At 28.3% G+C, this 25,291-nt stretch overlaps 1 protein-coding gene across 2 annotated transcripts in view; it reads right to left on the bottom strand.

Moving 5' to 3' along the window:
* The window catches only part of LOC142323491 (fatty acid synthase-like), a 232,107-nt gene that overhangs the window by 123,176 nt on the left and 83,640 nt on the right, over window positions 1-25,291 (bottom strand). For both annotated transcript variants that reach the window (XM_075363214.1, XM_075363215.1), the window contains 7 exons: window positions 23,924-24,058; window positions 22,127-22,360; window positions 17,823-18,012; window positions 14,293-14,402; window positions 7,942-8,249; window positions 5,549-5,810; window positions 523-631 (listed from right to left, as the gene is read on the bottom strand). In XM_075363214.1, the coding sequence (XP_075219329.1) occupies window positions 523-631; window positions 5,549-5,810; window positions 7,942-8,249; window positions 14,293-14,402; window positions 17,823-18,012; window positions 22,127-22,360; window positions 23,924-24,058 (1,348 nt within the window). The remainder of the gene's footprint in view (window positions 1-522; window positions 632-5,548; window positions 5,811-7,941; window positions 8,250-14,292; window positions 14,403-17,822; window positions 18,013-22,126; window positions 22,361-23,923; window positions 24,059-25,291) is intronic.

Here is a 25,291-nt window from a genome sequence, read left to right as displayed (position 1 = left end):
TCAAATTCGTGTAAATATATATATAAAAGCCTGCATAGGTATAACTGCACTATTTGTCTTTTATTCAAGCAATACAGATAAAAGTGGAACTTCTTTTACAAAACCTCCAGCAAACTGTATTGAAAGGCTCTAAAAACAATGTTTACATTTACAGTACAAATAAAATGAGTTTTTGTAGAAATTATTGTCATAATTCATTCTCAACTAAAAATTACAAATTTAGTTCCTTAACAACTAACTCATTAAAACTTCCAAAGTGAGTCCCTGCACAATCATTTGGGTGAAAGTAACTCTGCTGTGCTACAAAAACTTAATGACAATTTAAATTAAAATATTAAATAGATTACAACCAAAAAATCACAGATTTAATATTATAAAAAAATTTATCTTTTAAAATTCCATTTTAAAAGATAAATGGAATTATTTAAAAGCAGTAAATTCTACTTGGTTCACACAATTTATAAAATAATATTTAATAATAATAATTATTAATAATAATAATATTAATAAATAAAATATTACCTTCTTTAGAAATATTTGTGGCACGATGGAATTTAACATTTTTGAAAACAACAGAAATTTCTGTGTATATTACTCCAAATAAATATTCCAACAACTTCCAAACTAATTCCTGCAATGCAAATTTATTCTATAACACAAAAAATTAAAAAAAAAAAAAACCTTAAATACAATGCACAAATAAATAGTATTAATCAAAATGAAGAGCTGTAACATAATTATGACACACAGGTGATGTCTCTAAAAATAACACTGACAGAACTTCTAAGTAGCAGTTTAATGCTGGCAATCTAAATAGTTCCAAAGCAGTTCATATCAAGCCATAGGCTTCTGCCTTGTAACAACATTTTTTTTCTTTTCTGCCATCTATGTTCATCTGTCACACATCCGAAGATTATTAAAAAATAATGAGTATAAAACATTTTTTTTTGATTCTGCAACTTCCAACCTATATTTTAATTTTTATAGCTTTCAGTATTGTTAAAAATTAATTTCACAAAATGTTGACTTTATTATAAATTTTATCATGTGTAAAATATTCATGTAGTTATAAATGTTTAATAAATATTAAACTAAACAAATGATCTGTATAAGAAGATTATGTCATTTTATTTAATTAGTTCTAAATCTATAACAGAAATTTTAATTTTTCCTAATATTTGTTTTCAGTGGAATTGAAAATGTTCTGGATTTTATCTGAGTCTTTCTGTTTACTCATTGCTTGATAATACTGAAAAAATAGAAGAAAATATTTAGAAAAAGTAAAAATCAGTTTAAAAAAATAAAGAAATCATTAGAAGATAAAATGGATGAATCCGATAGTTTTGTTGCAGGTACAAATTTATTTAAATGCTGCTGAAAATTACTAAATAACTTAATTTATTGCAGGTAAGCCAAGTAAATTTTTATTACTATTTGATAAAATTATTTAGCTTTTTTTTTTTATTACTCATAAGCAAAGTAGTTGTGTTTCATATCAATACAAATACAGATAAAATTGATAAGCATAAGAACTTATGTGATAGTTACTAATCTCAGTTATTTATGTGAGAAATCTTTTAGTAGTTATTCTGACTAAAACATTTTTATCAGACAAAATGAAATTATCTCGTATCAAATTAATAACATTTTTATTTGATTTTGACTTAAAGCATCCAATTCAACTGTGTTTCTTATATTAGCTAAACCAACAAATTACTACTTTCAGAACACTATAATTTGGCATATTGTTTTATTTATTTTGAGTCGTGTATAACTGAAAAAACATAACTTTCATATTGTAAACATTATTTATAATTATCAAAGGAAAAATACAGGCAATGGAGCAAATCGGTCGGTCTATCCATACATATATCATTTATTAAAGTTTAACCATTTAAGTTTTATTTTATTTTATTTTTGCATTTTAAATATTTGAAAAGCTCATTCTAAATAAATGTTAAAACATTTTATTAATATTTTAGGATGAAAACTAAAGGAGATATAAAGGATAAACAGATTACACAAGTTTACCATGAACATTGAATCAGCAACTGTTTGTCTGGGAAGAATACCTATAACAACAGTTTCTTTGATCTCAATTCCAGAGTAAATTGAAAAATATAATAATCCTCAAGTAGTACATCATCAAAAAATCAAGAGTAGTATGAGAAAATAAGCATACTACAAAAAGAATATTTTAAATTTACTTGTTATATACAAAAGTTTGCAATTTAATTTTCATAGTAAATGATCTGTTATATACCATATATTTAAAATTTATCATGGTGAATGAAGAGGTGGATTTTCCAACATCTTGTTGAATTATTACTGTCCCTAACCAAACATGTGTAAATATTACTACTTATTAGTAAAAATATATATAGTTTTCCTTTTGGTCGCAAACCTAACAACTTCCAAAGTAATTTTCATTTGATATGGTGCAAGTTAAAAGTGAACACAAGGTAGCTTCAGAAAGTTCTCATAATATATTTATTTTACAATAAAGACGGGTGGATTAAAATGTTTAATGCTCTCCTTCACAGCAGTTTCCTTTGCGGCTAAAAATCTTTGACTACATTCATAGTTCCTAGACAATACATGAAACCTCCTTCAACTGTTATGTTGTGTCAGCAAAACGTCAGCATCTTGGAATCTCTTTCCTTTCTGAGTCTATTTTCAAGGGAAGAAATGAGTCAAATTCACTCAGTGCCAAATCACAAAAGTATGACAGATGCTCCAGAAACATTATGTTGTTCATTACAAGTCAAAATTGAAATGTACATCTGGCTTGATTGGCATAAATTGATATCCTAGTGCTCTATCACACAAAAGAAACCGAATGCTTATTTTTCTTTAAAACACTTCCTTCTGACTGCATCCCATCGACAATGAAGGATCTCTACGTACATCCTTGTTCACTGTTTGGTCTTCTGAAATGAACTTATGGCAAGAAAATACTATGAAAATTAAATATAAATTTATAACAACTTTTTGTTTGCTCTTCTCCAAATGAATTTTGTGTCCAAGGAGATGATATTAATTTCTATTCTAATAATGTACATTTTGCCTGCAGATAATAAAAATAACATCATTTCTTATCTCATGTTATTACAATAACTTAACATAAATATGACCATGATAGAAATACTTAAGACATTCATAAATTTATCTTTTCATTGGCGTTTCCCCACATGTATTTTCAAGCAACATTTATGTCTGTATAGCAACTTTTACAGTAAAATATGAAATGTTATATTTACATGTTACATAGTGACAAACATTTTTAACTGTAACAATCTTACAAATGAATGACTGTTGATATTATCAGGAATCAGAACACAAAACATATTCTGATATAAACACTGCCAACTTATCAAACAATAATTTTCTTTTCACAATTACTACTTACAACAGAAGGCACTAACTACAAAAACCTTTATTACTTTCTCTTTAAAATCTTCAAGAATTACTTACATACAATTTTTTGAGGACTAACAACATAAAAAGTTTTCAAATAGATTTCCACAAGATTTTGTTGTTAATTAAAAAAATAAAATAAATATATATATATATATATGCATTTTTAAGATCCCTTGTACGTATTCCAATTATTTTAGCAGCATCATACCATAAAAAACTTATATTCAGTAAGAATTGCGAATTTTTATCTCTGAAAATTGCTAAAATCTACTGAAATCTCAAAATGAAAATAATTTGCAAATCAACTGGTAAAATTATATTTATTAGCACAATTACAGATATTTTTCTCTAAACATAAAATTAGATTTTGTCAGGCGATGTTATAATGATATAATTTTTATCATCAAATTTTTATTTATTTTTTGTTGTAGTTACTCAGATTTACATATTATATAAAACAAAAAAGAATAAACTAGTGATTGTTGGTTTTCCCAAAATGATTTATAGTAACCTTTAAGAATAACTATACAAAAATATCATACAATACAATTTAGAAAGAATTATGACATATTACTGAAATTTATGTGTATAAAACAACTATAAAAAATGCTATCATCAGCCCTAAAACAATTAAAGCAATGCTAAAATAAAACATCCTGAAAATAAAACAAAGATATCAAATATGATATCAAATCACATGCTGTAACAAAAAAAATTGCTGACAGCCTTCCAAATTATTTCTCATATCAATAAGAATATTGTGTTACCATCTATTTCTATTACACAGAATTAAATACTCCATTCTGAAAAAAACTAACAGAATCTTTTGGGAAATAAATGAGTGACAAAGGTGTTAATGGGAGGACTGATGAACCGTACAACATGAGTTTTCAGAAATATTTCTATAGCACAATGATCAGCTGCTTGCAGAAAATTAACAATGTCAGAAAAAACCCAAGGTAAGTTAAGGTTGGCCAAATTTTATGCTATGATGGTGTCACAGTCAGATTAAGAGCTCATGATTTTAAAAAGTAAAACTGAATGCACGAGTTCTATTGATTTTTGATTATGTTAAACATTAACTGAATCTTTTTATTATTTCTAAAATATTGAAAAAATTGCACTACTCTATGAAAGGTATAATTACTCTATCTGAAATTACACATTTCAGACCTACTTTTGTCAATACAAATTTAAAAAAGACTCGCTTTCTAAAAATATGAAAACATACTTTCAGACTTTACAGAAGTAGTTCAGTGTACATCACTGATAAGGAAACAGAATTTTTAAAGTAGTTGAAGGACTAGTTTCTGAAATTTGCTTTTTAAAAAAAGTTTCAACACAATTCATCATGCTGATCAATGAATTCTATTTTTTTATCAGAAGAACTTTTACAATCAGAGCCCATTTCTTTATGGTATTAATTACCATTCGCAACACAGCTTATTTACTAGAATCTACATTAATCTCTCAGATCATCTCATGGGTGGATAATATTGGAAGTAGTGATTATTAAAGTTAATAAAAGAAAGTTTCTAGCAGATTTATCTCTGTATTCTATGATTCATTTATTTTGCATATGGTAATTAACTAAAAAACTTATTATATAACACCAAAACAACTTACCATATTTCTATTAAAACAAATTACGGTTTGTCATATTAATGTTTGTAAAAAATTACACAACTCAGTGATTAGGATCATTTTATTATTTTTTTGCATGACTGCCTCATAAAAAATTACAGGCTCTAAACTAAAATCAATTATAATTGTAACTTCAATCATTTCAAGAACAAATTTTGTCAGACCATCTCACCAGTATCTGTACAGAACCATTATTTGAATTCTAACCCACCCAAACTATACCAGCATCACTCACTAAAATCTCAGTTAAAACAGATGACAGTATACCTGTAATAGGATCTGAAACATCACAGGACAGCTGGTGATTGACAAAATTCATTAATCAGTCACTTGACAGAAAATTTATTTATTACTTACTTCTTACTGTAGTAATGATGTTTTTAGCTGTAAGTATTTTTACTTTATAAAATTCAGTTTAATTTTACCATCAATAAAATCAGTTTTTCTCTTAAAATATTTAAATATACATGGTTATTTTAATTACCAGATAACCAATAGCTGGAAATAAGTTTCTTCCATCAATAACATGACCAGAAAGGTATTCCAACTCATCGTCCCTTAATGAAATCTTGAAAGTCTTATCACTAGATCTAACATTATTTACAATACTGTATAAGGATATAAACCAATCTTTTGAATGATCCCAAATTATATGAGGTGCTATCATCGGTGTCCCTCGGGAAACAGGAAGTATCACTTCTGGATATAATCTATCATACATTAGATTTAAACCTTCCTCGTATAACCTATAACAAAAACAAACTGAATAGAAACTTTACTGAAGGATAACACTTAATCGGTCAGTAACAAACACAAATTTAAAACAAGAAAATAAAAAATTAAAACAATTTTAATAATTATGGTGATATAAACCCATAATAAATACCATAACAAATAACGGTTCATGAAATTAATATTGAACATTTAATGCCAAAGGTCATTTATATAGTTTAACAAATGTACTTTTAATTAAAATAAACCTGTTACATCTTCACTGCTTATTTGAAACTGAAAATTCTAGAGAATTATACTTGACATTAGAAAAATATAAATAAATATGAATGCTTTTAATGTAAGCAGACAAAGGTTATTTTTCCAAAACAACATCTCCCTTATATAATAAATATGTTGTACTGAAATTCATCTTTAAAAATTAGACAAAAAGAAGCTCTATGCAAAGATGTATACCATAAACTTATGATAGAACAGTTGATTTGGCCAGCCAGAGGATTTATCAGCAGAAACCTATTTTTAGAATTTATTTGGGGTTTTGTGCGCTATAGTTTCTTTTTATATGTAGTCAAATGAAAGTTTTTACATTTCTCTTACCTGTTTTATAATGTTGCATTTTATGTTTCTTGGGTATTCCTAATAAAATTATATTACATTTTCCTTCTTTTTAATATTATAAACATTGCAAAAGTTATTATTACAAGTTGTATAATCATGTGAAACTCTCTGTACATAGGAAGAAGCTCAAGTGAAGATCATTTACATAGTATACAGATAATAAGTAGTTTTTAGGTTAATCAATTAATTAGTTAAAATAACACCATATCTGTCTAAATGAATAAATTATCAATAATTATTTCATAAAATTTTTAATTTTGTTTTATTCACACCTGAATTCAATTCATAAAAATTTATATATATTTATTACATTTACATATTACCATAACAACTATAACCATGTACATAGGATTCTATTTATTTAACACCAATCATAGTATTATGTTCTGCTCTTCTGGATTTTTTAAGGATTTGGGTACATTTTTCAGAAAAGTAAGTAATGTTTTGATTTTTTGTCTTAACTTAATAAATGTTGTATCAGTTGCACTAATTTCTTCTAAAACACTAAAATTATTTAAAATGTTTATTTCACACACATACACTTTCATATTTTTTGTCTTTACTTTTGTTATTACTTCTGGAATCATTGCACACATTCTTATTTTAGAATCAACAGCATTGATTGTATATCTTTAAACATTTATTTTCCCAAATCAATAATTTTCCCAGTTTTCAATTTTTTTTTGTAATACCGTACTAAATTTCTTTTTATAATTTTTATTTTTTTTATATTTCTATACATCCATCATCTGATCTTGTTCTACGTATAAATTACAAACAGTTTTACAAAAAAGTTTTCTTTAAGAAAATGTCCTAAAAATACATTATTGTAATATGCTATTCAATTTTATAATTCATATGAACAGATATTTTCTGACTTTAAATATTTGAAGTTTCATTATTATTCCTTTAAAAAACAATGAAAAAAAAATCATTTTTTGGCACATTACTGAAATATATTAATTTCAATTACCATTTGGACTTGTAATGACTCAGCTCTTAGGGAAGATAACTTACAGCTACAAGGATTGGAACATGTAGTTCCATGTGATCCTTTTTTGTGGTCTTCCAATCAGGATAAAATCAGTTAAACGTTTTTTTCAATTTATTTCAACCCACACTTTAAATTCATGAAAAAAAAAATTGTATAAGTTATGGGATTAAATAAATGGAAAAATCCATCAATTAATCAGAGATAATTACTTTCAAATCATAGATATATGTAGCCACACAAGATGTTTTAATCTACAATAATTTTAAAAAGTTAACAAAAACATCAGTAAAAAAAAAGAAAACAAAGAGATTTAATGTATTCTACCTTGAAATTAAATTTAGTTTTCTATTCTCTCCATGTATTACTTCTTTTCAGAGAATGCATTATGCTAAGTTGAGGACCGACTGCATTACTAACATTTACATAAAAACAACATTTTTATGCTATAAAAATTTGTTTTTAATTCAACAACAGCCATCCTGTTATACTTTTTAAACACATACAACCACTGAAATATCAATATAAAAACTGACCTTCCAAGAAATTTAAAGAATCTGCTAATAATGTCACTGGTGTCTGGGCAGCCATAAATAAGAGAAAAAAGTGAGAAAAAACTTTCCAATTTCTCCATATACTCCTCGTTACAACCTAATGAAAAATCAATGACAATTGAATCTTCTGTAATGAAGTTAGGTGGCTTTTTAATACTTTTAGTTTCTATCATTGATTTAATTAAATACTCTGCCGAACAGGTTTTATCAACCATATCATCTGCCCAAGATGATGTCTGACTTATGAAGTTCATGTATTTATCTGAAAACTGCTTTGGCTTCGGAATTATCTGAAACATAACACATGATACTGATCTCAATCTAATTTAAGGGTAAGATTAAACAATTTTTATCATATATCATAAGCAACACTAAAATATTCTGTACAAAAACTTGTACATATACTGCCAAGAATTTATAAAAACTGTATACACACCACCAGGTACAGGTGATTTGCGTTTAGCTGCATAATAAAAATGTAGAGAATTCAGTCACCAAAATTTTAAATTATTTTGTTCATTTAAAAATATTTTCTTCTAATATAAATATATATATATTTAACGAATAAAATAAATATTGCTCATAATATTATTCAAAGTTTCAAAATATAAAACATAATTTTGAATAAAATGACAAACAGTTAAAAGAATATGTTTCAAAGCAATATAGAATTTAATAAGAACTGAAGATGTGGAATAATGCGAAAATTAGTAACTGGAAATTAATATGGTAAGTTTAACTTATCTAATTACTGTGTTTTGGTGGTTTATATATCATATAATATTAAATAATCTATATATAGACTTGGAAGTTTTATTCAGCAAATAAAAAGGTAAAAAAATATGTTATTCAACTAATCTTCACTGGGGCCTTCTCTTAAATGACTTTCAGAATTTTGAATTCTTACAAACAGTAAATTTGACTACAGTAGTACAAATTCAGGAAGTGATGTGAGTAGTGATAATGCAAGTTATGGATGATTACTTTGCAAGTAGACTCTTGCAGGTGTTAAGATGTGGGGAAATTACTTTAGAATGGAATTTACTTTAGAATTTTTTAAAATTTCTATGTAACAAATAAAAAATTTTGTGAAAATTGCTAACTTTCTTTATCAACAGATTGTGACTGCAGTAATTCGCTATTATAATACTTTTTCTCGAAAGATAGTTTCACGAAAAATTTGGTCTTTTTCAACAGATGTCATGACCATACAATCATGGAAATTCAGTTATTTGCTTTTATTGCACAACCGAGAACAAAGCACACCTTACTCAATGTAAGGTCAGCATCTATACTACAAATACAGTGCTAGAATTCTCAATGATACAACTGCCATGAAATTGACACCAGAAATAAAAATAATAATAAACAAGTTTTATCATAACAAAAAAGTACGATTTTATAAAAACATCATTTGGAGCACAACTTTTACAGACACTGATTCTTGTTATAGTCATTCCTCGATATGTCAAATCTTGCTACTTTACATCTGCATAACATAATATTAATTTAACAGTAACAATTCTTTTTTTTCTGTTTAATTGCTGTTACATTTTTACCATTTGGCTGTTTAAAAGTTCATCTTTAAAATTGCGTTAAAAATAAGAAAGCAATTTTAAACTAAAAAACAATTGCACTGATAAATAAACTTTAATTGAATTAACAACTTATTTGTAGCAGTCTGTAAACTAAACCTCAGCAGTAATAACTATAACCAGAAGTATCATTCTCATGGGTAAATTGTATATTGAAAAATATTATTACTATTTTTTATGTTTTTCCACTATACTATAAATATAATGAAGTAAATTTCTCACAGCCTGTATTAGATTTTGTAATAAAAATAGCATTTTTTAAAATTATATTTAACTGTGTAGTGTGGATTAAATAATACTGTGTAGAATATCCTTTTCCATTAATAAAAACTTTGATCTATTAATAATTTTTGAAGATGAGTTTTTACAGATCAGTGAAATATAGTGCATTCAGAAAGTTGCTCTGCAGTATGCTTTAGAATTATGTGGTACATTCCACTGTTTCAGAGTTACATTGATTGCCTTGTGGATTCGTTGGGTGTTACTCAGTAATAAACCAAGATTTCAGTTGAGTTGTACTGAACAACCTTTGTTCATTTCCTGTTGTTTCATTTATTGCAATCAATAGTTGTGAGATATGTAATGGTTCTTTCAGTAAAGAAACACATTTTTCTCATTGAACATGTCTTTTGTGAAGGTGACAAGTATACTGATTTAGTGAAGCACAAGTTTTCTGAAAAGTTTCCATTATTCCTGTTCCTCACGGCAATGCAGTTCAAACTCTTGTTGAAAATGTTTAGGCAACAGGCTCTGTTGAAGATGCTTATCGAAGTGAAAGACCACCTAAACTAAATGAAGCTTCAGATATTTCAGATGCTATGGCTGAAAGTACATCAAAGTCAATGCATAAGTTAGCACAGCACAGCAGCAAGATATTGAACTTGCAACCACACATAAAGCTGTAAAAAAGGAAATGACATTTTTCCCCTGCAAAGTAATGTATGTTCAAGAACTGAAACCTACAGATTATGCCAAAAGACTAAATTATTGTCAATGGTTTCAACGTTTTATTAAACAAATTCCATGGGTATCCTCAACATTACATTTTTTACAGATGAAGCGTGGTTTTATCTGAGAGAGTATATTAATTCACAAAGTACATGACTAAAGTCAACAACTAACCCCCATGAATTACATGAACAATCTTTAAATGAAGCAAATATTGATATACTTGCTACTTTTAGTACTTCACACGATATTAAATTTTTTTTTTTTAATTTTTACTAAATAAATAACTGATTTTGGATTTAAAATGAATGTATGAAGATAATAATAATAATAACAATCATTAACTGTTATCCATAACAGAAGTTATATGATAATGTCAAATCTACAACAATCAGTACAAAAAAATACATGAACACTTTTTTTTAATTTGTACATTTTAATTAATGTCTTTAGCAAATAGTGGTATAGCAACATAATTTAATTGCATGACAAAAAAGTAATATCAATAAAAAAATAAAACTTAACATAGAAATAAATGACACAGATAATTGACATAGATAAATGATTAAAATAAATTAGGATTTAAATTAAAACACTGTTCCAGAAGCCAAAAACTGCTCCAAAGAACACAAAGCAGATAAACTAATTCTATACTTCTGATTCTATATTTTAAAACTTTAAAAAATTGTTTGTTTTGTGTAATTCATGAACATTCTTCAACAGGTTATTAAAAATGTATATAACGAAACAGAACGGGCTTTTTTTAAAATAAACTTGCCTGAAATCATAGTGCTTGGATGTTGGTTCATTTATGCAGATTAGACTGCAGAAGGGAACTATTTAGAAATAAAAATTTATTATTATAAAAAAAGGGTACAGGGTACAAAAGACATATGTAAAAAGAGCAAGAATGGTTAAATGTTCAACTGAGCAAAGTAGGCAGTGTAGCTGCTCATATAAGGCATACATAATATAACTTGATCTGATGCAGCAGTCTGAATGCTAATACCACTTTTAAATTTAATTTCAACTACTTGTTTTAAATTTTCCAAAAATATATTTAATTCAGAAGAGTGGTAATTCTCTGAAACCTCAACATTTAAGTTAATCAATTAACATTTTTGGTCAACCAAAGCTAAAGCTTTGCTCAGCCATAAAAAATTTACAGTAAAATTGGTTTCATCAATACTAAAGTAAATATCACTTACATATCAGAAGAAACACACCCAGTATATTGGAATGCCCTTCTCTAAAACAATATTGTTGGGGAATTATAATGCTGTACATATTTAAAAAGTTAATGCTTATCAAGAAAACTGTTTTCCAAAGGTGACAAATGTATAACAATCTGTATTTGTGTTTTGCTTTTCTTAAACAGTGGCTGTACAAATAAGAATGCAATGTTTAATTTATCCAGAAATAAATCCAGCGAAAAGGACATATTGATAGAGGGTAATTAAAAACCATCATACTTTCAAAGAAAATCACAAAAAAATATTATGAAATTCCTTTTTTTAATAAAATCACTTTTGATATTTACAGTAAAAATAGAGGCATTGCTAGACATATACCATGGTTCTTTCACTCTATGCGATATAAGATGACATCTTCTAATTTGATAATTTACAAAGCAAATTGTTACCCACTTCAGTGCAATTACTAGAGAAACCATTAACAACATACAGAAAAACAATCATTAAAAAACTCAGAAAACTCACCAAAATAACCTTATTTCAGAATAACAGAGAAAAAGGATAAAAAAAAAGCTTGGACAAAAATTTGTATTATTTTCTGCACAGCAATAAATAAAAAATATTTTTAAAAATCATAACTTCAATGTTACCATGACATCAAGAAATCGGCCTCAAAAATACTAAACCCATCAGTAGAGCGACCATTTATAAACTAATTTGAAAAAGACAATAATTCCAACTTAAAACTCATAGAAAGATAGACACTAGAATAAAGAAGCATCTGGCTCATTTTAAATGTAGAAGAGACATCAGCCTTTGCTAAGGTTTCAGTGGTTTAGCTGTTTTTCAATTCTGATTGGAATTGGCAAAAACAACACATGTTTGTATTTTTTACTTTTATTCTACAAATGTTCTTAGAAATACTTATTTTACAACGTTTTATAAGTATTTTTTTATTTTTCAATTAATACTTGTATTTACTATTTCTACAATATTTTTCATACTTAACTTCTTTTTTTTAAAATAAACTATATTTTTTTATTATTATTTTTGTAATTTGTCTTGCAGCAATCTTTTATTTTGGCGTTTCAACAGGGTAAGATCTAGTGAAAAGTTAAAAAAGTAGAAATTTTTAAAGATTTGATATACAGAATAATAAGAAATGAGTATGTAGAACGTTTCCTTAAACAACATTATATGTTATAGCCCCAATAATATCTTATGAAATTTTTTTTTAAAAAAGCCATTTTCTTATTTTTTAATTAAATTTTGACCTACTCATGTAGGTAAATGGTAATAATTTTTAATCCTTTATACGACATCATATTAGTTTTATTTATTATCTTTAATTATTTTCTCATTTGTATTATATTCAATAACCGGTAAATCAGTTAATATTTAAATGGCATGCAGTACAGTATGCTATCTCTCCCTTTGGCTGAAAACAAAAGAATGTAAGGCAGTAGTCACTTGTAGTATATTTATAATCACATTTTAATAATTATGCTTTAAGCATCAATAAATTTCAGGATCCCAGAATATATTCATACATATAAGTTTTTTACCTTATTTTTGTTACTTATCTGATTTATTTTTTAAACATTTGGACGATGAGTGGAACTGCTATTCCCTGATATCAAACAGTATTTTAATCCCCGTAACAACAAATTTAACACCGATACATAAGATTCACATCATTAAGAAAATGGTTGAAGATTCTTAATTTGGAAACCTTTCGCATGAAATTTAAAAAAAAAAACATAAATAAACATATCTGAAATTAACAGGAATTGTTCTATTTAACCTTTTTATTTTTAAAGGAACAGATTACTGAATTTTCAAGTTTCAAAGCAATAAATTGAAATATTAATTGCTTTGTTAATTGTTACTAAACAAAACTACTTATTTGACATATTTTACTTTAAAACATGTATAGTGGGTAAACAAAGTATCCTCATTAAACATGTATAGTGGATAAACAAAGTATCCTCATTTAACATGCCAAAAGAAGAGTTATACCCTGCTTCTAGTTTGACAATTCCCTGTGCACCTCCTCACCTGATATACTCAAGACAGCATAACACAGGGAGAGAGAGAGAAAAAGAAAGAAAAAAGAAAGAGAGAGAGAGAGAGAGAGAGAATATGTGTGAGTGTGTATGTGTGTGTGTGCGCACTAACGCACATGTCTTTACAGGCATGCATTTTCTCAGTCACAATAACTTTTTTATTAAAAAAAAGAATATATACATATACACATTGTGTGTCAAGTTAATTTTCACATATTTAAAGTTTATCTGAAATAGAAAATACAAAAAGAACACAATTCAACACATAGGGATATATAACTGCATACAAGCAAATATATTAAGGAAACAAGTATAAGTTCTCATAAATGAATATTTGACAATGGTTTGCAACCATAAACTGATTTGGAATCAGCATTTTGATAGTACTATTACCAAAGCCATTAGGGTTATACTGTACTCATCAATTGCTCAGACCAGTAGTTTTATGGAATACATTAACTGTATAAATTTTTGTGATCTCTATACAGTAATTAATATAATAATTATTCATAGGAATAACAAGATACTGACCTTTTTTAAATACTGAAGTAACTCATCAGCACCCAGTGACTTATTCATCCATGTGTGATGGACAGGAATGCCATTACCAGTACATGAGCTATAGTATTCATCCAAAGAATCTGCACTGAAAAATTGGAAACCATTACTGTAATTCAGATAGTTTTTATCTTTTTGAAGTCGTAAGGTTTACTAATCTCTAGGTTTCTTAATATGTCCCTAAATCTTCTCATTCACATGATCTGAAATTATCATTTTCAATCTGAATTTACATGAAAATTTAACTCAGAATTACAAGTTATCCTTAATACATTGTAGAAACAGTCAAATTCAAGCAAAGAAATTCTAATGCAAACAGCAACTGATTAAGGCCAACAATTAGCTTAGATACATCCCTGCAAAATGTTGTTAAGCCTCATACACTTACTAAACAAGTAATTTCATTTTAAAATTTGATGAAATCCATACATTTCATTAATATGCATGAATTGTAATTGAACAAACCAGAAAAATAAAATAGAAAAGGTGAGGCTTAGTAAAATTTAGTACTCACAGGTTAGTTAACAATAAAGATTACAATGTTTATGACTGTTGCATCACTTTACTTAAAATCTGATTCATCCATGTTTCTAATTTGTAAAAGTATCAGACCAGTTTAAACTACTATTAATGTTATGCAAATTTATCTGTTTTTTGGTGATGATGCTGATGCAGTTCATATTAATCTTACATGATGATGCAAAAAAGACCAGCCAGATGAAGTACATAGTTATTTGCCCACCTTAATGTGAAAGAAAGTACAGACTTTCTAAATCTGCATAAGAAAGGTATTTTACGCTCTAGATACCAGAAGGAATATAAAATATTAACACATGTCAGACAAGTCTGATTACTTAAATGAAACTGATAAATAGACAATGAACATTTAAAAGATAACAGGCTTTTTTATTTTTTACATAAAAATAACTTAAGATTTTAATCATAATAATACATCTACTTACCTCATATGGGTTACAATCCTTCTAAGAAAGGTTAGATTTTTTTTGGGTTCCTTCCAAAAGTTTGGTCTTACAAGAAATAAATATTTTATTGGAATAAGTGTATACCTATACTTCATATAGATCGCTTCAGAAATGGATAGGTGTATTCACTAAATTGCCCAAATAAATTTTAAAACTGTTGTAAACTTACAAGAGTCATCTCTTAAAATATAAGCAAGTATATTTGAATACAGTAAGGCCTCTCTTAACCGAGGTAATTGGGGATGTTGCTGGCTTGGGTAAACAAAATCCGCGGTTAACCGAGACCTTAAGTTTCATTCTTGAATTCGGGCAACAAACCATATTAATATCGAATTGGTAACAGAATAAGTGACAAATTAAAAATGATTATAACAATAATATTATTCATTATTCTACTGTAATTATTATAATAAACCCATAGTCACTGAAAACTCTCACATCGACTCACAAATTTAGTTTCATTTTTTAGCGAAAAAGTCTCACCTACTTTTGTCTTAACTGAGTAACACAGTCCGTAGCAGCACGATCACATGCCAGTTTCATACTATCATTAAGTCAAGGAAAGGAATGTTGTTTCTTGTCTAATTAAAAAGTTAATAATTTAAAATTTCGCTCTTTATTAATTCTAAAGCCAGGTGCAGAAGCTTTCATCCTTTGATGCTAGTGTTTTCAATGGCAGCATTCTAAAATTTCATCCTGTATCATCCAAACTATTTACTTGTTCTGGCTGCAGATTTTCTGACTGAACAACAACAGAAAACATTTTGACAAAATTAGCAGTGTTTTTAGGATCAGCAGATAATTTTTCCCCTGATATGGCTAAATGTCTTATGTCACAACTTCTTAATTTCTCCAGCCTGCCTTTACTGCAGAAAATATATCTGGACCGTTCAATTTGTTAAGTTGAATAGCCTTTTCTTGCAAAATAGGAGCAGGTACTGGTACCCCAAAGTTTCTCTGTGACCTGAACCACAAGGAAACGGCATCATCTGGAACATCCTGGACAGACTTCTTCAGCGTAGATTGTTTATTTAAAACTTCTCGGGCACTTTTGAACAGTATTCTTCAATTTCTTTTTTGTTCAGTTTCCAATCACCTAAGATTGTTTCTTCGACACCAAACTCATAAGCAATTTTCTAAATCAATTCTTCGGCATTTATTCTTTTAATTGTGACAATTTTCTGTCTATTTTTCATCTGTTTTGATTTGATAAAAAAATCAATTTTTATACATTATTTACTTTTTATTAGCTTTATTTACATTAATTTTCTCAGAATTAAATTCTGTACACGTTTGTTACTAAATCTTCCTCATTTATTAGTCATTTAACAACGCTATTGTTCTACAAACCAAAAAAAAAAATTGTTTTTCGACACTGAATTTTGTGTTCTGTCAGATGTCTTAAAAACTACTGGAGTTACAGTTCTGGGACCTGTTTTATCCTATTTCCCAAATCAAAATACATAAGAAATCATCAACTGTACTCCATAATTTGGGTCCCAAAAACTATAGTAACTCGAAAACAAAGCGTTTCCAGACCTATTTTATATGAATTTTTTTCATTATTTTCACCAGTAGAACAAGTCCTGAAAGTTTCTTCATGGGACACTGTATATTTGTTTCTTCCTGTTTTATTCTATAATTGTTTTTTATAAAAAGACAATTATATATGATAATAAACCTTATATTGTTTGGCTTGAAAAAACCAGTTACACTATACATAAAAATGAAGCAGGAAGAACAATCACAGAAGCTCTAATAGCAGGAAAATGGTTAAGCTTTTTAACATGGACAGATGATGAATAACGTCTTTCACACTGTGAAGGAACTCTTTGCTGTCTGTTCTTTCATACAAGATGATTTTATTGAGCATTAATATAGTTCAATTAAATTTTATTAAATCAGTATAAATATTTTGTTAACTAAATTAAACTATAGGCTTTACATACTGTATCATAATCAATAAATAATCATCAAATACATATAATCATTATTTTAACACAACACTACATTACAACTAACATGTGTTAGCTGTGATAAATTTATGTTAAGTGAAAACAAACTATGTTAAATAAACCAGTATAATATTTTTATTTGGCTGTTTTTTACTACTGAAATTATTACTTTTTACAACTTAAAAAATAATGTTAATCACATTAGTTAGTTAAATCCTATGTATTTTTATTAACTCACAGAATTTTCTAATTATTATTTATTTAGCCTTAACTATAGACTAGTTGCCCAATTACAACTACTGATTTTTTGTGACAATTATCCACATTATCTGAAGTAGGACAGACCAATAAGAGACTCTGATAAGAACTATGCTTCAGATAAAAATATACATGTACACTGTATTTAACTCTTCATTTTATCTCTGTTAAGCAAGATACTGAAACTGATACAAAAAGCCACTCAAGGCAGATGTACATTTGTATTAATAGCAATTCTAAACTATATTGTTTTACAAACAGAAACAACAATAAAATAATTCTAAACGTAAATGAAATTTAAACACACCACAAGTTTTGAAAGGCTTTTGTTCAGCAGAAGTGTAAGCCATATAAGCAGAATAATAATAAGTTGCCATCAAGGTCTGTTCCAGTGTAAGCGCTCCATCAGCATATGCACAGACTAATTCACTGGTTGAGAAACTGAGTAATTTGTGAGGAAAGACACCAACACTTGACAGTAGTTCAATCAGGCCGATCTGAAACATTAATTTTACAAATAAATCACAAGCTAAATTATTAAAGCATCATACTGCAATAGTATAAAACTTGCAAATGGTTAAATATTTTTATTAATATATCCATGAGATAGATAAATTCAGATAATTGTCTTAATTTAAACTAGAAGAAATGAACATCATAACTAAAATTGGTGGGATAATCAAGTAAGATTTTGCTGCTGGTTTTTTTGGTGAGGCATTAAAGAACATTAATAGTCCAGTGTATGGCGGTAAAAATAGGATCTTACCTCCCAATATTTTCCATAACATGGATTTTTATGAAAATTTGGAATTAGCTAATTAGACCCTCTACTTCAAAAGTTATATATTGTCAATTCCTACTTTTTATTTTTTAACGGTGAAAACTACCCCTTATTAAAAAGAAATTAAAAACCAATAGAATGAAATATTTTACACATTAATATCATTCTCAAATTTGTAGTACAAATATTTTTTTTTTAATTTTTGAACTTAATTTGTTGTTATTCAATGTTGCAACCCTTATAAAGAAAAATTCAGAAAAAATCACGTTTTTAAGGATTTTATTGATAAAAATATGCTGAAAAAAAGTCTTTAGTTAGAATGGTTTTTTTTTCTTTGTCTTCAGTCATTTGACTGGTTTGATGCAGCTCTCCAAGGTTCCCTATCTAGTGCTAGTCGTTTCATTTCAGTATACCCCCTACATCCTACATCCCTAACAATTTGTTTTACATATTCCAAATGTGGCCTGCCTACACAATTTTTTCCTTCTACCTGTCCTTCCAATACTAAAGCGACTATTCCAGGATGCCTTAGTATGTGGCCCATAAGATTCACCCATTCACCCATCCACCCATCTGATTTTTAACATTCTCCTGTAGCACCAAATTTCAAAAGCTTCTAATCTTTTCTTCTCAGATACTCCGATCGTCCAAGTTTCACTTCCATATAAAGCGACACTCCAAACATACACTTTCAAAAATCTTTTCCTGACATTTAAATTAATTTTTGATGTAAACAAATTATATTTCTTACTGAAGGCTCGTTTCGCTTGTGCTATTCGGCATTTTATATTGCTCCTGCTTCGCCTATCTTTAGTAATTCTACTTCCCAAATAACAAAATTCTTCTACCTCCATAATCTTTTCTTCTCCTATTTTCACATTCAGTGGTCCATATTTGTTATTTCTACTACATTTCATTTACTTTTGTTTTGTATTTGTTTATTTTCATGCGATAGTTCTTGCGTAGGACTTCATCTATGCCATTCATTGTTTCTTCTAAATCCTTTTTACTCTCAGCTAGAATTACTATATCGTCAGCAAATTGTAGCATCTCCGAATCTAAATTGTTCTTTAACATCATTAACTGCTAGTTCCATGTAAAGATTAAAAAGTAACGGGGATACGGAACATCCTTGTCGGACTCCCTTTCTTATTATGGCTTCTTTCTTATGTTCTTCAATTATTACTGTTGCTGTTTGGTTCCTGTAAATGTTAGCAATTGTTTTTCTATCTTTGTATTTGAACCTTAATTTATTTAAAATGCTGAACATTTTATTCCAGTCTACATTATCGAATGCCTTTTAGGTCTATGAATGCCAAGTATGTTGGTTTGTTTTTCTTCAATCTTCCTTCTACTATTAATCTGAGACCTAAAATTGTTTCCCTTGTCCCTATACTTTTCCTGAAACCAAATTGGTCTTCTCCTAACACTTCTTCCACTCTCCTCTCAATTCTTCTGAATAAAATTCTAGTTAAAATTTTTGATGCATGACTAGTTAAACTAATTGTTCTGTATTCTTCACATTTATCTGCTCCTGCTTTCTTTGGTATCACACTTTTTTTGAAGTCTGACGGAACTACTCCTTTTTCATAAATATTATACACCAGTTTGTATAATCTATCAATCGCTTCCTCACCTGCACTGCACAGTTATTCTACAGGTATTCCGTCCAGTGTATAGCGGTAAAAATAGGGTCTTACCTCCCAAATTTTTCCATAAACATGGATTTTTATGAAAATTTGGAATTAGCTAATTAGACCCAAACATAAATGATTCGTAATGCATTTTCTCAAGAAACATTGAGAAATCTTCACTGTGATTTAATTTGTTCACCTGTACATCTTTACCAGTCCCGTATAATAAAGCCGTACAATATTTACCAGCTTTTAAAAAGTCTTCAAGCTCTGCATTTTTATTATGAAAGATTTCTACTTGATCTCTTAAATCATTTCTTTTTTCTAGGGGATTGAAAAACTTTTTCTTTCCTTTATTATAAAACGTAGATGTTGTACCACACCCAGTGAAGCAATGTGAAAAAAGGATCAATTTTGAACTGTTAGACTATTCCACCTCAAAACGTTTTGACGAATACAAAACAGGAAAAACACTTTTTCCCCTAATTTCAAGAAATATATTGTTTCAGTGTCTTCAGTTCGAGCACTCAAAATCACTAGGGATGTCTACATCCTCTGCAACAATAACTTTTTGTAAAGTTGATTTATCCTGCATAGCAGGGCTTTTCAACAATTAATTCATCTGCTTCACCTTTACCTTGACTACATATAATAGAATGTTTCTGTAAATCCTCCATAAGAAACTTTATAAATCTATTTTTACTTTTTATGATCTGATAAAAATTTATCTTGAGCAACTATTACAGACATTCCTTTTGCAAATTGATACTCTTTGGAGGCAACTTTTTGTGAACAACGGCTTCTTTCCACGACTTTAGTGCTTTCGCCATCATAAGCGTCAAAAACAACCATTATATGATATCCAAAATTTCTTGTTTTATTTTCTCTCAATAACCATTGTATAATTTTTTATAGTACTCCTTAAGACATTTTCCTTTCAAAGAAAAATGCTCTCCAGGACTAATCAAATGACATGTTTAGATAGCAAGAAAGTTAAAGAATTTGAAAGAGGAAGGCAGTATTTAATTTTTTCAAACTCTAACACTTAAAGGAAACAAAAAAGCAAATGCCATACACCATACAGCCATTGATAGCAGTACAGACTACATATTCACACTCTCCTGGATGCAGTACATTTGTCACTAAAGCGCTCTTGACATATGAGTTTGCTTTTGTTTAGCAGAAACAGAAACAAAAACCCATATAGTTATATTACCCAAAAATAGTATTCTCAGGTATTTGTCAAGCAGCAAAGATTGTTGAGAACCTTGTTAAAGTGGAAAACTTTTGATATTCTTATAAGGTTTTAACAGAACTGATGCAACAGGTTTTAACAAACATAATCATTATGGCTGGCAGTTATACTTAACTGGATTTAATTCTGTCTAATATTACAAAAAAGTCATTAAATAAATCTCATTTAGAACAGTAAGAACTAATCAGATGAAAAATTCTATTACACACATGTCGTAACACACACTGTATAATTAATGAAACATTAATCATTATAACATACTCAACATTAATCATTATAATTATTTCTAAATAACATACTAATTTCTGAAGATACTTTCAGCTCTCTTCTGTCTTGTTATCAGAATCCGTTTAAGTCACTTAGAAATTACACTTATACAAAAGGGTAACACAAAATTGCTACAAAGGTATATCCCACTTAAATGATGTGATTAAACCTTTAATTCTACCAAACATGCAGATCACTTCTAATTGTATTCAGTACTGATAATGTGGAAAGAAAAAATGAATGTCACAGTTTTTCTGAGAAAGAGAAGGTTTTACCTCGGCACAAGGCCTTAGATGGTTAGTGAAGCTGAAAACCATCTACAAAAAAAAATAAACTGACACACACACAAACACATCAATATATCACTTAGATCTACCAGCATAAAATCTTCTCATAAAAATACATTAAAACAAATCAAGTGTAATTCCTCAAAGTACAAAATTCTTGACGATTATCTCCAATAATATAATAAATATCTTGAACATTTATTATAATTTTTTATCATAAAGGATCAATCTTCAATCAGTACACATATCATGACATTATTACTGCATAACAAAAGATGGACAGTTTTACTGTAATACACAATTTGATAAATCAAGTGAGTTATTACACCATATTACTGATATCAATAACAATACACAAAAAGAATAAAAAAACTTGCATGGGTTTACCTGAATAGATGTGATACAAAGTTGCTTCAGAATGGAATTTTCTATGACTTCCCTTCTACGATCACTCATTAAATTAAATAAATTAATACCATAAAAATGCAAAATATTATGACATTTCTGAATGGTAACTGCAAAACTAGGTAGTCTCATCATTTGATCAGCAAAAGTGGTAAATTCTTCAATCTCCAATCCACTGAATACAAACCAAACTTCTTTTGTTCTTCCTTCAAAATGCTATAAAAAGAAGGATTAATAACAATTAATAAATAATAACATTTATGGCAAAAAGTTATTGCAATATTATGAGGAATCTCTATTGAGTAGCAAGCTGTTATACTAGCTACACTTATTTTTCATTCTCAAGCCTCTACCTAAAAAAACACTTCATCTCCAGTCAATGATCTGATCCATTTTTTTAATAAATATATTATTATTATTGTTAATAACTCTTAATTTTTTTCTATAGGTGAAAGGACAGAGTGTTGCCAAGAATTATCAATAATGATGCCATGTTTATGATAATATAATTATGAGTCACAGCACTATTAGATCAGTGCCAGAAATTTGGTGACGGGAGCAGAAATGTATAGTGGGAGGAAACTGATTGAGGAAACTGATAGTGTAACTGATGAACTGATTCAAAAAGTTGAACAACGATCCATGATAATTGGTACTCAGGCAAAAGTGTACCTTTTAGGACGAAAGGTACCTAAAAGGGTGTACTTTATGATGATCTGTAAAGATGGTGTTATAGTACATTAACTGTCAGAAAGATTACAGAACAATTGAATTTGAACCACTCCACAGTCCATCAAATTTTGACAAACGAATTGGACATGAAGAAAGTTTGTGCAAAAGTGGTCCCAAAAACCTCACTGTTGAACAGAAAAACAACAAGGTGGAAGCGTGCCGCGATCTTCTAGGGCAAATTGAAACTGATCCTGATTTTCTAAAAAAAATGTTATTACTGGTGATGAAGCTTGGATATTTGAGTACAACCCAGAAACAAAACGCCAGAGCAAGGAGTGGCACACTTCAAACTCACCGCGTCCCAAAAAAGCAATAATGAGTAAATGAAGAGGTTTTCCCTACAGGACAGACTGTAAATCAACATGTTTATCGAGAAATTCTTGAAAGCCTGCGGAAAAGAGTTGCCCGCATGAGACCAGCCATCAAAGACAACTGGATGCTGCATCATGACAATGCACCTTGTCACACTGCACTCTCAATTAATGAGTTTTTGGCAAAGAAAAACATTCCTGTAGAACCTCAACCACTTTATTTACCTGACTTGAGTTTCTGTGACTTTTTCCTGTTTCTAACTATAAAAAATCACCTCAAAGGACACCATTTTGGAACAGTAAAAAACATTTTTAAAAATGTAACCAACCATCTGAAGGATATTCCGGTTTCTGAGTTTCAACACTGCTATGAATAGTGGGAAAACTGTTTGAAGTGTTGCGTGGCTTCCCAAGGAAACTATTTCGAAGGTGACAGAGTGTATGTATAATTGGATTGTAAATAAAAAGTTTTTCTGAACCAGTCTCATTACTTTATTTACAGACCTCTTATATCAGAAGCCTAATAAATTTCAATTCAGTATCACAGAAAACCAAGGCTACATCAAGACTGACAGCTGAATAATAATCTGAGTCCCTGTAAAAATAATGTAAGGAACCACCAAATTCAAAATTAAAGATCAGAAAAATTCTACACTAGGTTGCCTGTAAGGTTCAGAATTGTCATACTGAAGTTAACTGATGACTTAAGAAAAGAGACTTAAACATGAATAAATACCTTAACATGTTTTGTTGTATTTCCAGAAAAGAAATCATGAAATAAATAGCCTCGATAATAATGCCCAGGTATATCATGCTTGTGAACTTCATACAACAGTTTTATATACTCTTCATCATATTCATATTTTTCTACCTGCAAAAGAATATAGATTGAACTCAGAAAATAATTGTAATTGATAAACTGATTCAAAGAGTTGATAATAAGGTACGCTGGCAAAAAGGTACCCTTTATGATGAAAGGTACCTTAAAGGGTGTACCTTTATGATGTACCATCAAAGATGGTGATAGTACATTAAGTGCCTTTGAAAACTGACTTATGATGCAAGAATGTCAGAAAATATTTGGTTTTATCCTGAAATTTTCAGTGTCAAAATATTTTAAACATCAAAATAAAATTTTAACCACAGGTGCATAATAAACAAAACAACAAAAAACACATTTCACTGTTAAAAAAAAAAATTAATAAAAAAGCTATGAGCAACTGCTTCATATTAAAAAAAAAAATTAAAAATTATGAAGAAAACTTGGTTTTTTATTTTACATTTTCTCTACTTAAAACAAATTTTAAAAACAAGGAAAGTATTAAGTTCAATTTCACAATTTCTCAGAAAAAATGGATTGAAGACTAAAAGCTAAGGAGGTATGACACAATTTGCAAGTTATGAATTACTGAAGTTGAAAACTGACTTATGATGCAAGAATAACAGAAAATATTTTTATCTAAACATTTTTGTAAGAGACAAGTTATGAGGCTAGTAGCAAAGTTATAAGCTACTAATACAAAATGGAAAGAAAGAATATAAAACAAATTTAAAACCACAATGCATATAACAAAAATATAAGCTTGTGTTGGAAAAGGTTGAAACTTCAAAAGGTTGAAACGAACCTGAAAACATTTATACTCATCTAATAAGACAACAATACGATAATCATACTTTTATTTATGTACATTACCATTTTCATGTTTTATTGGTTATAATTCGATATTACATAATTAGTATTAGTAATTCAATAAATAAAGATTGCAAAAACAGAGATTTTAATTTAGGTGTATTTTTTAACTAGAAAAATCTTAACTGGTACTTGAATGTATACTGTATCCATAATTAAACCAAATTAGATGTAAATTATTATTGTACAATATTTAGAAATTCCAATTTTTTTTTTTGTACAATTGTTTTCATTGTTGACTGTACTATTATTATTATTATTATTATTATTAACAGTAACTTGAAATTTGTATTATATGTCCAGTTCCTGTGCAAGTTCACCATCTTCTCAGTCTTCAACGGAACAGTCACTTTCACTACCACTGTCTAGATGTATGATAAATTTATTCTTCATTTCGTTGATTAGCAGTTCTAT

Source organism: Lycorma delicatula, chromosome 4 (assembly GCF_047948215.1).
Source record: "Lycorma delicatula isolate Av1 chromosome 4, ASM4794821v1, whole genome shotgun sequence".
Taxonomy (NCBI): Eukaryota; Metazoa; Arthropoda; class Insecta; order Hemiptera; family Fulgoridae; genus Lycorma; species Lycorma delicatula.
Note: the sequence above shows the minus strand (reverse complement) of the source record. Positions and strands in the feature narration are given on the sequence as shown.